Source organism: Fibroporia radiculosa (assembly GCF_000313525.1).
Source record: "Fibroporia radiculosa TFFH 294 genomic supercontigs, scaffold744, whole genome shotgun sequence".
Lineage (NCBI taxonomy): Eukaryota > Fungi > Basidiomycota > Agaricomycetes > Polyporales > Fibroporiaceae > Fibroporia > Fibroporia radiculosa.
In genome coordinates, this window is record NW_012133239.1 from 129,792 (window position 1) to 145,970 (window position 16,179).

Here is a 16,179-nt window from a genome sequence, read left to right on the forward strand (position 1 = left end):
ATTATAAGCGCGCAGGCTGCTGGAATAGCCTCGGACGACATTCACCGTGGAAAAGTCTGCAGGGGGCGCATTCTGATTGGCCGCGCCAACATGGTGTGGTTTCTCGCTTCGGCCAAAATTCAGCTCTCTCACTCACTATAAAGTCGGCCATTCATCCTGTCACCCAGTCCACTCCTTTGCTGTGTCACGTTCCTTACCCCTTCTCTCAGTCTGGTGAGTCTCCCTTGCATGTGTTGTTGTCCCAAGTCCTGACCCGAGTAATGTCCTCTAAGCCGAAAAATGCCTGCCCAAGTTGACGGACGTGTCGATGAGCGTATACAGAACTACACCAAGTTCTGGCAAAAAGACATCACCAAGGATGACAAGGCTGACACCGACAACCGTGTCGACAGCTATACCGATGTTGTCAATGGTCAGTGTCCTGTGGGCCTGCTGGCGTGACGGGGCTCATTCTAAAGACGTGTTTAGGTTACTACGATGGTGCTACGGGGCTGTATGAGTTCGGTTGGGCACGCTCGTTCCACTTTTGCCGCTTCTACAAGGGCGAAGCCTTCCAGGCTGGGCTGGCTCGACATGAACACTATCTCGCGGCACAGATGGGTCTTCGACCTGGCATGCGCGTTCTCGACGTTGGCTGTGGTGTAGGCGGTCCTGCGCGTGAGATTGCGCGGTTTGCCGACGTCCGGATTGTTGGTTTGAACAACAATGACTTTCAAATCGGTCGCGCGCGCAAGTACACTAAGCAAGCTGGCCTCGAAAAGCAAGTTTCCTTCGTCAAGGGTGACTTCATGAAGCTCTCGGAACAGTTCGGCGAGAACTCCTTCGACGCTGGTAAGTTTTCCCTCGAGTTAGGCTGGTTTGAGTACGCTGAGGATTGGGCCAGTATATGCCATTGAAGCCACTGTACATGCTCCGTCGTTTGCGGGCGTGTACGGCGAGATCATGAAGGTCCTGAGGCCCGGAGGAGTGGTGCGTGTGTCGTTCAGATACGATGATGCGATGGTCTAATTAATCATCACGTTAGTTCGGTGTCTATGAGTGGGTAATGACCGACGCATGGGATCCTTCGATCCCTTCGCACAAGGACGTTGCACGCCGCATTGAGATTGGGAACGGAATCCCTGAGATGCGGCCACTCCAGCAAGCTCGCGAGGCAATGCGCGAAGTTGGGTTCACCGTCGAACATGAGGAAGACCTCGCGGACCGTCCAGATGACGTCCCTTGGTACTATCCGCTAGAAGGCGACATAATGAAAGCGCAGACTGCATGGGATTTACTCACTGTCTGGAGAAGTAGCTGGAGTGGCAGGATAGTCACACACTATGGTTTGTGGTTCATTGAACAGCTCGGTGTCGTGCCTAAGGGCACTTGGGAAGTCGGAGAGACCCTCAAAATAGCAGGCGATGCATTAGTGGACAGTGGTAAAACGAAGGTGTGTTGTACTTCGTATTTCGGTTGGAACGATCAGGGCTGATTTGTAACACAGCTCTTCACCCCAATGTACTTGGCCGTCTGTCGGAAACCTGAAACCCATTGACAGGCTGTCCGTTAGTCGGTAGTTCTTCATATGCAGCATCTATCGCGTATATCTATACCCGTATAATACCCATTCGCAGTGTTTTGGGGTTACAGGACTTGTGTTGTATCTTCCCTTGCTGACTGCAATCCTATTCCGTGCGGAACAATGAAGTTGTCTTCATCGTGGAGGCTCTATGGTCCAAGATTGATTTGTCGACCGTGAATGAAAGCATACATGCGTTGTGGTCTTGTCTGAATTATGCATCAAGTTCCAAGGAGGGACCTCCGAATGGAATCATGTTGCAAGTTGACATCCCATAATGCGGCTTGTGTCCATATGGCCTCGAGAGGGATCACCTGAAGGTCTACTGCAGTGATTCTTACGACTGTTCACAGGGTTTGAGGGAGGATAGTATAACTCTTGCGCGTAAGCCTAATGATGCCGGAAACGATCATCGAAAGAGATTTCGCGCGCGAGAGGAGAGGCAGACAGCGCTAGTCCGATGAATGAAGATTCCGATCGACATCCAGGAGGACGGTCTGTGGCTCGCCATTTACTTCTGTAAGCTTGTCGTCAAGAAAAAATCGGTTTCAAACCTAGCGACTCGAAGTGTTTCGCGAGTCAGCCCAACTAAAGCCAGTGAATTTGGCGACGAATCATGTGAGCCAACTGAGGTACTGACATTCCCCGCGGTGCAAAAAATCTCGTACACTTATGAGAACAGACAGTATCTATCAGCCCAGAGGAAACCCCTAGTTTCCAAAGAGTTCAGGATACGACCAAATCGGGGCCTCGGCATACATGACCACATTGAATCGACAATCCGGAAAACGTCTCGTTGATGACTCTTGTCTGGATCTCGAACGACCTTCACCAACATGCCCACGCCTAGATATGACACGGGCAGAATCATCATAACCTGACTGTGTATATGTGGATGCCGGGTAGGAAGTCCGTCTTTCATGTGATTGACCATGCGAGACATGGTATCTTTGAAGACGCACAGCGCTGCGGCAGACTCCATATCCTCGACACAAAGTACGACTGTTTCGAGGAGCGCGTCGTCTTCCCGCAATTTATCTGTTGCAATTAAGGAATGTTCATCTAGAGTATGAATTCGGTCTTTGACAAAGAACCTCTCTCGTTCATCCCAATGGAAGAATATTGGCGTGCTGATGGCCGACAACCAACGACGCACGAAAGTTCGCCAGAGTGATGGTCATGAATCCCTAAGGACAGCTCTTTGGTAGAGGCCTTGAGACCATTTTCGAAAATGAAACCCCTGAGTGACTGTGCAGACTGGTAAGGACAGTCGACGAAATAACTAGTGTGGCCAAGAGGAATAGGAAAAAGATGTCCACTAACACTGTAACCACGATCGCAACTGTGAGATACAATGTGCAAAGGAGCTGTAAAAGTCCTGCAAAGAAGAGGGCTAGCGCCACTTGTAAAAGCAACGGAAGCATTGTGATTATTGCTAAAACATGCCACTTGACGAGAGCATCTTCCCGGAACTGACGCTGTCGGGATCTCTCACAATGTGCTGGAAAGAGAATTAGTGTAATTATTCAACCATTGCTTTACTAGAATGCTGATGGATGCAGATGCAAGACCGTAAACCAAACTCGCAAACAAGAGTGCGTTTATGCGAACGGCAGAAGCTGGAACGTCTGTGTCAGCCAACCCTGTTATGAATCATTGCGAGGTCGAATCAATAGCACGACCCTCTGTGGCCAAGTCGTTCAGTTGCCACGAGATATGCAACAGCGTAGCAGTTTAGGCATTCATGAAATTGCTGGGCTGCAGTAATGAATAGAGCTGGACGTCGAAAGTTATGAGGACACCAGAGAATGGACCTGCCTAAGGGTATGAGCGATGAAAACGTACGTCTGTGACGAGTATATGCGCCCAATGGGGGCATCCTGATGTCTGCTCCTAGAAATGAGAGTGCTTACGAGCACCAAAAACGTGTTCATCTCGTCCTTCCGGGCTTTAACAATTACAACACCATGGTCCTTCAGAACTTGAGTACATTTAGACTACGCGTCAGATGTGAAAGAATTCAGGTCCGCGTTGCGAATGCGGTCAGCTTCTCCTATGCAATTGGCTAATTGAGGAAGCGATAGGGTTGAAGGGGGGTTTTTGCCCTTCTTCTCAGTCATATGTTATCTTTTACCTTCCAAGTAACCAGTGGGTTGTATTCCTGCTTCAGGACAATCAACGCAAGCAGAAATTCGGGCCTGCTCTCGAACTCGGGGCTTGGTTTTATGCAGATTGCATGGCGATGGTGAGCGCTTGATATGCGCGAACCGGCTAGACGCCGGTTCGCGAGATCGTGGGAACGAGTGAATATTCTAGGACGACGCGTACGAGCATTACGCGTCTCTAGCTCAGAGACTGTCCCAGCATAGTGTTTGGTAACAGCTCCCTACATTACCTGCTCAACATGACCGACGTTGAAATGAAGCCAGAGGACGGTGAGAAGAAAGAAGCAGAAGGAAAGGACGCGAAGAAGAACAAGGAGGACGAGTTGAAGGACAAGAAACCACCCCCGACCCCCGTTGCGGAGATCAAGACGAACGTTACGCTCATCGAAAGAGCGGTGTCGACCTTGGAGCCTCGATTCACCCACCGCGTCCTTCGCACCTTGACTGCATTACGGAAAAAGCTGAACAACAAGGTACTGAGGGATGCCATTGAGGAGGTCTATGCCAATGGTACGAGCTTATTGCCTTTGTTACTCTGTCCAATATTCATAAATCTTAGCCGATATTAATTCCACCCCGAAGAGTGCACTTCTCGCCTGGCTGCCTCCCGCGCTGCCACAAGAAGAGAGCACTATGGATGTTGACTCTATTCCCGCTCCTTCACCACCGCAATCTAGACAATCGCAGCCTGAGCTCGTGCCCGAATGCGAGGTCTACTTCCGTCTTCTCATATTGCATTATCTGCTTGTGTCTTCTGAAACTTACAAGCAAGCAATGGACCTTGGACACGAAACGATTCAGCGCATACAGGCGCTCAACCGGCGCAGTATGGATCCGCTTTCCGCCAAGGTTTGGTATGCAGTAGAGCGTGCCTACGAGCTTGGGGGAGAGCTCGCGGACGCAAGGCCGTATGTATTTCCAAACTCTTAGCCAAAGGACGTACTAAATTTATAGCAAAAGATTATTTCTTGCTGCCCAGCGGACGGCGTCATTACGACACGACGATGAGACACAGGCATCTCTGATAAATCGCTTGCTGCGTAGCTATCTCCATTACAACCTATACGATCAAGCGGACAAGTTGGTCTCGAAGACGAAATTCCCTACATCTGCGGGAAATCCACAATTCGCGCGGTATAATTATTTCCTCGGTCGTATCAAAGCTGTGCAATTGGGATACACTGAAGCTCATAACAACCTGCAACAAGCTATCAGACGTGCACCAGCCGCGAAGACAGCGCCGGGCTTCTACCAGGCTGTGCACAAGCTGTCGGTGGTGGTTGACCTATTGCTGGGTGAAATCCCGGACCGCAGTCTTTTCAGGCACCCTGTTCTTGAGAAGGCCCTAAGTGGATATTTTGAGATTGTGAAAGGTGAGGAAATGTCGTCTAGGCCTGCACTTCTTGCCTAAAATTTGCTTGCAGCGGTGCGGATGGGTTCTCTTTCGCAATTCCAGTCGACGCTATCTAAGCATGCGGCTGATTTCGAGAAGGATAAGACATACACGTTGATCGTGCGACTACGTCAGAATGTGATCAAGACTGGCATACGGCGGCTATCGCTATCTTATTCACGGATTTCGCTCAGGGACATTTGCGTCAAGTTGCACTTGGACTCAGAAGAAGATGCAGAGTACATTGTAGGCAAAGCTATCAGGGACGGTGTCATCGAAGGTAGGATTGTGCACGAGAAGGGGTGGATGGAGTGTGGCGGACAGAAAAGTGGTTACGGTCCTGAGGTCAGCGACGTCTTTACACGACGTATTACGTATTGTCTTGAGCTGCACAATGAGAGTGTAAAGGTTGGTCTGTCTTTTCTATTGTGTTTGGTACCTAAACGATTCCAATTTTCTAGGCGATGCGGTATCCGCTGAACGCTCATCGCAAAGAGCTCGCTGCTGCGGAAGGTGCGCGAGAACGCGAGAGAGAGCTCGCGAAGGAAATTCAAGAGGGTGATTTGGACGATGACGGTCCCGATCTTGGGGATGGTTTTTAAAATTCCTAATCTTACCTCTGTGGCGCGGGACAAATATTCATCTCCATTCCTTACCCTTACGAAGCTGAGAACAACTGAAGAAACGTTTGTGTAGTGCTGCGCCACACGCAGATACCGAAGGTAATAGAATGGTCACAGTGCTACTACCAAAAGTCAACAACTACAGCAACCTAAGAGTTCGGATCTGCTTACAGATGCGGCATTCCCCGGATATTGATTTCCGACCATTGCTCCGAACGGCTGATTCCGAGATCTGTACTTGATCACTACCATCGACCTCACCATTTCTTGCTGCTCTCTACTTTTGTTTCTTTCGTTCTCTCTCTATCTGACCTAGGATGTCCTGGCAAGGTTCGTTTCTTCAAATTGAGCGATAGCGCGTGCACTGATGGAATCTGATCATGAATAATAGCTTATGTCGACAACAATCTCATCGGCACCGGAAAGGTGTCGAAGGCCGCCATCCTCGGTCTTGCAGGAGGCGTTTGGGCATCATCTCCTGGCTACACTGTGCGTTTCCAATCTGTGAAAGCAGCTTCGCGTATCAATATTGTCGCGGCAGTTGTCGTCAGATGAACAGAAAGCCATTATAGCTAGCTTCGCCAGCCCCGGAACCGCCCAAGCGAGTGGTATTCGTCTGGCTGGCCAGAAGTTCTTCACGCTCCAGGCGAACGAACGTAGTATATACGGGAAGAAGGCGGTGCGTCTTACCTTGTACGCTGCGGGGTTTGTATGTGCTGATTTTAACGATCTCAGGCTGATGGATGTGTACTCGTGAAGACGAAGCAGGCGGTACTGGTCACGGAGTACGTCGCTCCTTTGCAAGCACCAGAGGCAACGCCGATTGTTGAGAGTCTCGCCGATTACCTGATTGGGGTTGGATATTAGATCGGTCGCGTTGTATTTGAAGTCCAAGCAGCAAGGAGCATGTATTACATATCATAACCAGACATTGCGGCGCCGTTCGGTAGCCTAGCATTTATTCCCTTGCATCCCAATCTTCTCTACAGATGTGGTCGCATTTTCACTGCTGTCCGTTTGTGGGTATGGCTTTCGATCGATTCTGATCTGATTCTTAATCCTGTAGCCTGCCAACCCCTCGCAGATAGTAAGTCATGGCTTTAACTTAGAGCTATGTTATGATTAGAGTTGAAAGGAGACACGCAGTCCAGCTGCAACACGTAGTGCTGAATCTATGCCAGTGATTTTGAGGCAGCATGAAGGCCGCACATTGCATAGATGAGATCGACTATAGCTGCTGTAAATGTCAAAAAGGGCGTACATATACGTTATTCCGAGAATGAAGACGGCAGAATGACCAGTGAGAAATATCGAAAAAGAGGTCCCAGCGCGGATCGAACGCGCGACCGCACGATATTTCCCAGTCGAAACCGGACTGCAATCGTATGCTCTACCACTGAGCTATAGAACCGTGATTGTTGCGGATACCCAATTTATATCAATGTCTGTCTATTTACAGGTCACAATATGCAGGCGTGTCATTCACAGTGGTTATGCTCACTGCAGACTCGCCGCGCCATCATCCATTCTTTCTCCGGACATGGTTCGACCCATTTTGAGTCTGACCCTCGCAGTGCTGGCGGCTGCAGAAGTATATGCCTCTACTTTAGCTCTTCAAACCCCTCGTTATTCTCTCAAAAGCCCTGATGCGACCGAGCCGCGATCCGAAGTGTAAGCTGAGGCCGTTCGCAGCCACTTGACACGTACTCATATGCGCGCAGGTTGAAGTTGGGCCAGGAGACTCTCGATCTCACTTTAGGACCCTCGGATACCCTAAAACTGACGTTCCAAGTCATTGAGGAAACCGAAGGAAAGGGTGTCCAACCACACCAGACATTCCTGCGTTTTTATGACGAAATTTCGGGTGAGGAGGGCATACAACCCGTCAGGGTGACTGCTGGGGGCAAGGCTAAATTCGAGCTTGTACGCCTCATTTTCATCCTTTTCTCAAACATTTGAACTCATATTTATGTCCTACTCGACTGTAGAACATGGCCCGCCCTCCAGCGTCGCTTCCGCCGACTTCGACCAATCCGCTGAAAGTCACTCTTTTGCTGGGCTCGTTCACACACTCACCAGCAAAGTTTGAGCTCTTTAATTTGCGCTTGCCTGAGTCGCAATCCCCTCCGCAGCACTCAGAAGAGGCGTCGTTCCACCCGCTCCCCGAGATCGTGCACACTTTCCGACCCGAGCAAAGGATCCCTGCCCCTGCCGCGTCCGCATTTTTCGCCGCATTTGTCTTTTGGCCTTGGTTTGTACTTCTTGGTTTGGTGCGTCTGAATTTCCAAAACTTCTTGAGCTAGTAACTGATGCCCGTACGCGACACAGTGGTCCTTCCTCGAACCGAGAATCCCGCATCTGTTCTCGCCGTACATCTTCCCTTTTATTGGAACTCTCGGCGCGTTCGAGGTCCTCCTCTTTTGGTATTGGGTCGACCTCAAACTTGGTGATGTACTGTTGTACGGAAGCGTCCTCGGCGCTGTCACTGCTTTAGCAGGAAAGCAAGCTCTAGCGAAGACAGCTGAGTGGAGGTTGGGCAGAAAGTAGCCGTCAAGTCCCGATTTGCTAATACATCGTATCGCACTGTGTTTTACACATCGACTATATCCAACAATGCCAGACAATCTGCCTTCGGCAAGCGCAAACTGGCCTTGTCCGTTGGGAGAATGGTTTTACTACGAGATACGTCGCTTAATTGAATTGATCGACGTGCAAATTACAATCGAGAGTGTCCTCGAACGTCGCTGTCCGCTTCTACTATTGTCTCTTCCGATTCCACCCTTTCTCACAGTCCAGAGCTCACTGGAAGTGGGGCAACAGCGGGCGCAGGGCTGATCACAGGAAGTGGCGCGCTGATAGGCCTGAAAGCAGACGGATCTGTGCTAAGAGGTGTTCCACTTCCGTATACCTCCTTCGCGGGTGGAGCCTTGAAGGGGTGTGCCTCAGTGTTGAAGACGTCTACCAGAGATACTGTAAGTCATGCAAATCAGAACCCTTTAGGAAAAACCACCTACATTCGTCCAAACTGATGACACTGGGGTCGTTAAATGTCAAGAACCTACCGAGATTGGGTCAGTAACTCATCTTCATTGACATAACAATGGTCCTTAGTAGTGTGAGACCTGGCACTTACAAGTACTTCAAGACCTCTGCGAACCAGAAGCTCTGCATGTCGTCGATGAATGTTGAGTCCGTCGCATCGACATCGTTGATACCAGCGTATGCAGATGGCGCGGGGAGGTATTCCGTAAAGCTGTCGAGCGCGTCGGCGGCGCGCTGCACGTACTTCGGGTCCCCGGTCACACGCCATGCGTAAAAGTTTGACTCGAGTACCTCCGGGCGCAGGTAGTAGTCGGATTCGCCGGGGTAGATGAAGAATCCATGTCTCTCGTAGAACGCGATATCCCCATCTGATGGAGTAGATCCCGTATAATTACCGTCAGATGAGAAGTATCCGAAGTATTCTGGGCCGATACCAGTACTAAGGATATGTCACGGAATTAATTGACGAACGTTGAGTCGAGAGGGATACATACGCAGTGCTGGCATAGGTGTTCCAGCAAGATTCCATGAGTGCAAGACCGTAGTTGACGATAGTGTCGTTATTCAGCAACTTGCCGCCTTCGAATCAGTTAGCTTACATACTCCTCCGCCCACAAGATTGGCACAACGCACCAAGCATCCAGTTGCCAGCTAAGTAGCATTCAAGGTGTGACCCAATATGGATGATTTCGCCAGCATCCCAATCTGCCATGTATTGCCAGTCGAGTACAGTGGACGTCTGAGAAAAGGCGGGGTGCATTAGCTAATGCTGGACGCGGTTGGGAGTTCATACTGACCCTTGCAAGGTTCTGAATGGATGAATCAACAGCTGCAGCCCAAGCATCGGCGAAAATGTTGTTGTCCGTGTTCGAAAGACGAGCCCATTTGATAAGGTATTCGAAATAGCTGTCGGATCCACCGCCCCACGACTGTCACAATGAAACTCAGCCAAACGTGAACATAATTGTGGCCAATCTACCCACCACATAGGAACCAACAAATTGGCCAGTAGTGGGATCAAAATCTTGAGCGGGCAAAGCAGGGAGGGGAGGAGGCTGTCGAAATAGCGTTTTCAGTTGGTGCCAGAAGTATCACTATGACACGGGGACTGACCAGATTAGCGATGTAGATGACGGACTCCTCACTGAGCTTGCGATATGTCTGATTTCCGGTGAAATTTCTGTTTTATCAAATACTGGGTCATTTGTGCAGCGATCCGGCTAGTGCAAGGAACGTACGAGAGGGTTCCCCATTCCATAGTGAGCTATGTGGAGGGTCAGACCAGTAAAATACATGAAGTTGTAAACGCACAGTGCCGGCCTCGGCAATGTTAGTCTGCCGTGTATTTTCAGAATATTTTCGCCACTAGCAAACCGATCTACACTTACGGTGCCAACCACAGGCGTGGTCTCGTTCCAGTTCATGTATCCGTACGGGACGGAGTTGTTCTTTATAGATTATTATTATGTGATTTCATCGATGCTTAGAGATTACCACCTACCCCGACCCATGCATAAGCCATTTTGTCCACGAGGACCTTGGCTTGCTCCACGAGAGCGGGATATTGGTAACCGCTCAGCTCATAGGTTGCCAGCGATGCAGCGACATATCGGATCGTCGTCTCGAAGAGACTGTCATATTGGATGAATGGATCAGAATGCAGGCGGCCCATCACAGAAACGCAACACACGCACTCTATTTGGTCGTCCGTGGGTGTAACGGAGAAGTCGACTGAAGTGGTGAAATTCAGCGCCTCTTCGAAAATGTCCTACGTCAATTGTCAAGTCAGACGCCTGCAGCTGCCATCTTAGTTTCTAGCGCACAGTGAGCCCCATAAGCCACTACAGGATGTACGTTAGTGCGTGCCACGCCTGATTCAAATGGATCACATACAATAGTATCGAGAGCGTCCACAATGGTCGCCCCCCAACCACCGTACGCGTCCGAGTAGCTCATGCTGACTGGGCTCAAATCATCATGTCCCCAAGCATACTCCCTGTGCTCGTTAGCATGGCTACATGCAGTGCTTTCGATCTGGGAAAACATACTTGTATGCGGTCCAGCTAGTCTCGAAGACATCGATGGTCTTCTGACGATATTCTGCAGCCTCTGGTGGTAGAACGAGCACAGGAGCCTGGACCGGACCGCCCAAGGCGCCGAATATGTCCCAGGAGCACCCGAGGGCAAACACAATAGTGCTAGAGCGACGGCCGAGCATGAGGCTAGAGCAGTAAGCCGGCAGCGAGCAACACTGAAGCTGGGTGTACAGATGCAGGCCCACCGGATTTATAGCTGCCTGGGGTCGCTTCGCTGCATTTACGCTTCCGGGCAGAATTCCACCGGGTACGCCTCATCCTGGCTCAGATCCACCATATTGGACTGGCAGTAGCTCCCATGAGTACGTAGAAGTGGGAGTATTTTTGGACGGCTAAGCTTCCTGTCAATATCGTAGTGTCGCAGGGAGATCGCTACTGTGGAAGGGGCACTCACATGATAGCGGTGCCGAAATCGAGCAAAGTTGCTTCTGATGCACCCTAGAAAATGACTGAGATACGTCAGATGGTTACCGATTTCCGCCAACAGCATTGAGCAGACGCGAGATGGCATACAATGTTGAAGGGTGGGTGCATTCAACATCAGTAGTAGGACATTAGATGAAACGACCCGGAAGACCTTCGTTGAGGAAGAGACCAATAGGTACTGCTATTAAAGTTTGCTCCACCTCACCAGAACGGTAGCAGTGAGTAACAGGCCGATAGCAGCAGTTTCCATCCATCGTATGGCCGCACTCGTGACATACAGCGCATGGTCGAATCCACCTCGAAGCAAGAAGCCCGGATGCCAAGAGAATGCTAAAGCTACCGAAGAGTACGTGATGGCAGCCCCTTGATCAATGGAAGCCTACAAGATATTGCCCCAGTTGCTGCCCGAGCTCGCCCTTGCACCTGACTGGTCACACTAGCAAATTTAAAATGCATAAGACGGCATACGACATTTGATACATGGCAGTCCAAACACTTGTATACCCGCGAACGACCATGGACACGGGTTCAGTGAGCGGCGTTGTCTTTCTGCTGATAGAAGTCTTCGTCCCCAATGCAAATGATACCGTGTCTAGGTGGAGTCCAGATGAGCAGGTCAGCGAGAGCTAAATGCCACGATAGGCGGGCCGCACTTTTCTTTCACATGAGACTTAAGTCCATCAAAGCCGTATAACCTGGTTTTGTTCGCCACCATCTTCTGTGCGGCTCGCGCCGTCCGTTTCTCGACCGAGCCAGATGCGTCTGTCGCGGACCCACCGGCCCCCTCCACCGCGCCTGGCACTGCGCAACAATGTCGGCATCCATAAATTTTCAAAGCACGCTGTCGCACGGCGTCATCTGACGTTTTAAGCAGTCGACCGGTAACGCCTATCTCCAAAGGATTTGAGACGCAGCCCACTTCTAACGACCATTGCGGCTCGGAGTGACGTCTACAATGGCGAGTCTGCGTTGTCAAGAAAATCAGCTGTCGGTACAGCATATACGTGTTTGCAACGACGACTCACTGCCGTCCGAAAATTCATACTTATCGGCGCGGGACAGGCCAGACAGGTGACCATCGAATTAAGAAGTGCAGTCGTGGAGTCAGGGCTTTCGGCAGCGATCTTATGGAGAGCCAAGATTTTCTCAACTGTGCTGATGGCCTGCAAACAGTATACGTGAGCAACCGATACCACACAATGACGTTAAGCACACCTGGACATCTGCCTCAAACCGATCCGCGCTCCACGTCTCCTTTGCCCTTTGTTGTGTACTCAAATGTGGACAAACGTGCTCGCAGGCACCAGCAAAGTCGAGACACCCCTCCTCCGAGTACTTCTTCGAAACCTTGTCGCACTTCTTGCATCTGAACCGTGCCGTGAGGCGTTCGACGGGATGCAGCTTTTTCTTACTCGCCGATTTCCAGCCCGGGAATCCAAGCACACCCGCAAGCGCGGCCTTTGCGCCATCTACCCATTTTTCAATGTTATCCTTGAGTAGCGCGTCAACCAACTTCGAATTCTTCAGCTCGTTAGCTATCCCCAGGTCTCCAGAAGTCGACTTGTTCACTAGAACCTTCATGACGGATAGATTCCTGAATTCTTGCAAGGATGGGAGCACCTGCTTCTTCTCGGAAGACTTCAGGCGATTGTAATGTGCTTCGACGTCACCACGCCGCTGCCGGTAGGCAGCTTCTTTCTCGCGACGTACACGTTGCTCCATTATGGCAATGATTTCCTTTTCCGCTGTGTCTCGAATCAACTTGAAGTCTACACATATGCTGTCAGCTCATGTGGGTAATGCATCCCAGTCACTGACCCTGGTCCGTGACCACTTCCAGGCTGTGAATTTTTGATGTATGCAACACGTTATAGCTTGTGGAGAGCAGGTCGTACGTCCGCCAGCCCTCACGATTGGCAAAAGTCTTGGCTCTGACCTTATAAATGAGGTATCACACAACGATATCGCAACCAGCATAAACTTACCTAACTTCGTTTGATGCCGTAATGTCCTTGATCCTTGCCTGCCGATTGTCCCTCCATACAAGTAGTCTTTGACAATGCTACAATGCAAAGATGATGCGTCAAACGGGTCATGTCTGGCTGATTCCTAGCCCTCACCTCCTGAATGACAGGAAGCTTATTTGTTAATGCGGCTTTCTCGCGTTTGTACGCATCCAACCTCTCAGGAATAAGCTGAACTTTATTCCACTCGTCGACGGCACGCTTCCAATCCGAATCTCGCGCCCAAAACTTGCCAGGGCTCACCATCAAGGACGGCACTCCTATTGCATCTGCGCGCATTGAGTCAAACATACCGACCGCACGGGCAGAATAGTATAGCACGCACAATTTGTGGACTCGAGTCTCGGCAACCAGTCTTTCAGGTCCTGATAACGTGAGGAAGATCCAGACTCTACTCTATCAACATATATCGCTTTGGCACTTCTGTGACACCCACGCCGGTCTTAAATTCGTTGCCTAGAATGGCAGGGGAAAGGACCCACCTCCAGGCCTGGCTGCATGCCTTCTACTCATATACCCGTAAGTGATCTGTCGAAACCAGAACCAAAGCGAAACTACTGACCCGATCGCACAAACGGAGTCGAAGCGAGAACGAAGCAAACATGTTCTTCACACTGTGCCCGCATTGCTGGTAAAGGAGACTATATCAGCTAGCCGGTCGCAAAGGAGGTACGAGCAAAGCATGAATGGTCCGAAGTGATGCAGGATGAAGACCGTATATTAAGCATACGATAGCACGGCACAAATCATGGCGGACACCGGCATCTGAGACAAATCAGATCTAGCATAGGAGAAACTTGGGCGTTGCGTTGCCTCCATCTGCACCCATGAGTCATACGGATTCGATCACACCGCGGTAGATGAGCGAGACGGGAAATATGCGCATCCGTACCTCGCATTTTCCCTTATCGAACAAAAACGCTGCATACGACGCCTCCGTGAAATTTGGCGTCGGGTGTGGGATAGGCTCTGGCACACAGCGGGCACGCGCCTTGCGCCAGATGAACTCTGTTGCGGGGTTGTTGACCAATGTAGAGCAGTACAGCTTGCTGCACCGCGCAAGGGCAAGGATGTCTCGCGGGGAGGTACAGTACGAGAGGATCTCAGCGAGGATCTCGAGCGGCGTCTGATCGAGGTAGCTCGGTGGTGAGTCCCCCAAGTTTCGGTGTTTGTGTTTTCGCTTTGCAAGTTTTGCGGGTTTTCTTGCGGGGGCAGAAACATGGATCGCTGCCGCTGAAGGGCCAGTGCAAGTACTAGCACTGGGAGTAGACAATGTCTGAGTGGGTGAAGCCCGAGTGTCTGATGAAGAAGTGGGTTCAATATCAGCAATTTCAGTATCGTTTTGGGAATCCATGGTGCATGTGTAAAATTGGGCGAGTGGATAGCAAGCGCGCGATACGAAGGCAAGGTGACAGAGAGAAGAGGAGAAAGGAGCTGCTGCCCTCGCCGGCCGGCGAGCAAAGGTTTGGACGGGGTCACGGTCAGTGTCACGTCACACGTGACCCGACGCTCTCGATCGGCGGGCGGGCGAACTTGAGCTCGGCGGTTGTAGCGCTGCACGACTACTTATGTGCACTTCCGGTATCCTACAGAATTTATATAAGACTAGTTCCGGTGGGCATTTCGTCGGGACGGTAAGTACGTAGATGTGATACTTGAGGTCCGAGGCAAATATTGTGCGGGAGTAACATCAGTTGATAGTGCTTTACCGCCTTATGATTGCTTCAATGAAAATCCTTGACTGCATACTCTCAATCTGTCGGTGACGCAAGTTATTGACCTCTGACGAGCCTCAGCTGGAGCTTGGGTGTCCCAATGGCACGATCGGAAGGATGTGCGTTCATGTACTTGACTGATTTTCAGTTTATGACAGACTAGAATATGCATTTTGAACCAGAGTCGACCGCAAGGGCCGGCCTGCACGTAAGGTCCCAGGAAACACTGTACTCACCGTCGTGAAGCACTCATCTGTCGCAGTGGTTGCACACACATATGACGGTACCTGTATGGTTGGATCGTCGTTCAAGCGGAGCTGACAATCTCGGAATCGACGGATATCCGACACCTGGCCCGCCTCGTGTTTGTCTCCCTCAGATCGGCGTAAATCTACTTGTAGTGCAGTGGCTAGCATCGGACGCAAGTGCCCACTCCGGTGACATGCGTGGAGCCGAACAGAGCCGAACTAAGGAAGCCGAGTGGCAGACGAGTTCACACTAGACCACCATAGCCGCATGGAATGAACCAGCCTCCGACGACCACGATAAGCCTGAATGTTCCTTGTCAGCAGAGCGGCACTGCATCTGCGCCGTACCACAAATATACCCACCCATCGGCTACCTGTGCAATGTTCGCTCCCGCTCACACTTCTCTTGTGATGCCGGGTGTAGAGTTGAGGAGGCGAGTGTCACTGTCTGTTGGTGCGACGGTTGGGGCGGAGACTGAAAAGTGACAGGCGGAATGTTCGTGGCGGAGGGGGAGGCGAGAGACGCCTGTTCCTAAAGAGGAAAAGACAGAGGGGGGGAGTCTCGTCGAGCGGAGGGGGCGTCGGGCTGCGGGCGGGGGCGCACAGGGCGAGCAGAGCGGCGGACGAGAGGCTGCGCTGACGTCGTGCGATCGTTCGCGGGCTGTGTGCTCCACAGACGTCACGGATCGTGGATGCAGCCGAACAAGAAGCGCGCCTCTTTGGGCTGTCGCTCAAGCGCGCGGTGGCTGCTCCGCTTGCTTTTTGCCTCTGCTGTCAGATATACATACAAGTGCTGGTGTACCAGCGTCCATTCCTTCCTCAGTTATATCAACCAACTCGACCGCGTGCCCGTACACGCCCCCCCCCATCCCACCCCCTCCTCCTC

General features: G+C 51.1%; 6 protein-coding genes across 6 annotated transcripts; 4 read left to right on the top strand and 2 right to left on the bottom strand.

Annotated features, from left to right (window-relative positions):
* Window positions 1-279: 279 nt before the first annotated feature.
* FIBRA_01631 (uncharacterized protein) lies at window positions 280-1,537 on the top strand (the record flags this gene model as incomplete). The annotated part of the gene is made up of 5 exons (XM_012323506.1): window positions 280-412; window positions 469-831; window positions 884-969; window positions 1,025-1,432; window positions 1,487-1,537. The coding sequence occupies 5 exons, from the start codon at window positions 280-282 to the stop codon at window positions 1,535-1,537; spliced, it is 1,041 nt and encodes a 346-aa protein (XP_012178896.1).
* A 2,428-nt stretch (window positions 1,538-3,965) lies between these two features.
* Window positions 3,966-5,721, top strand: FIBRA_01632 (uncharacterized protein; the record flags this gene model as incomplete). The annotated part of the gene is made up of 5 exons (XM_012323507.1): window positions 3,966-4,236; window positions 4,286-4,634; window positions 4,687-5,099; window positions 5,151-5,527; window positions 5,581-5,721. 5 exons carry the CDS (start codon window positions 3,966-3,968, stop codon window positions 5,719-5,721), a joined length of 1,551 nt encoding a protein of 516 aa, XP_012178897.1.
* A 338-nt stretch (window positions 5,722-6,059) lies between these two features.
* Window positions 6,060-6,609, top strand: FIBRA_01633 (uncharacterized protein; the record flags this gene model as incomplete). Its single annotated transcript, XM_012323508.1, has 4 exons — window positions 6,060-6,072; window positions 6,134-6,231; window positions 6,284-6,421; window positions 6,478-6,609. 4 exons carry the CDS (start codon window positions 6,060-6,062, stop codon window positions 6,607-6,609), a joined length of 381 nt encoding a protein of 126 aa, XP_012178898.1.
* Window positions 6,610-7,282: 673 nt separating this feature from the next.
* FIBRA_01634 (uncharacterized protein) lies at window positions 7,283-8,289 on the top strand (the record flags this gene model as incomplete). Its single annotated transcript, XM_012323509.1, has 4 exons — window positions 7,283-7,413; window positions 7,464-7,665; window positions 7,731-8,012; window positions 8,071-8,289. The coding sequence occupies 4 exons, from the start codon at window positions 7,283-7,285 to the stop codon at window positions 8,287-8,289; spliced, it is 834 nt and encodes a 277-aa protein (XP_012178899.1).
* Window positions 8,290-8,527: 238 nt separating this feature from the next.
* On the bottom strand, window positions 8,528-11,002 carry FIBRA_01635 (uncharacterized protein; the record flags this gene model as incomplete). The annotated part of the gene is made up of 16 exons (XM_012323510.1): window positions 8,528-8,712; window positions 8,757-8,800; window positions 8,876-9,223; window positions 9,279-9,363; window positions 9,418-9,523; window positions 9,582-9,713; window positions 9,768-9,839; window positions 9,898-9,964; window positions 10,023-10,048; window positions 10,096-10,119; window positions 10,173-10,232; window positions 10,286-10,415; window positions 10,479-10,552; window positions 10,608-10,625; window positions 10,678-10,780; window positions 10,833-11,002. The coding sequence occupies 16 exons, from the start codon at window positions 11,000-11,002 to the stop codon at window positions 8,528-8,530; spliced, it is 1,644 nt and encodes a 547-aa protein (XP_012178900.1).
* An 832-nt stretch (window positions 11,003-11,834) lies between these two features.
* Window positions 11,835-14,684, bottom strand: FIBRA_01636 (uncharacterized protein; the record flags this gene model as incomplete). Its single annotated transcript, XM_012323511.1, has 9 exons — window positions 11,835-11,898; window positions 11,960-12,270; window positions 12,332-12,469; window positions 12,522-13,075; window positions 13,125-13,237; window positions 13,292-13,368; window positions 13,427-13,599; window positions 13,656-13,695; window positions 14,223-14,684. 9 exons carry the CDS (start codon window positions 14,682-14,684, stop codon window positions 11,835-11,837), a joined length of 1,932 nt encoding a protein of 643 aa, XP_012178901.1.
* Between the last annotated feature and the right edge of the window lie 1,495 nt (window positions 14,685-16,179).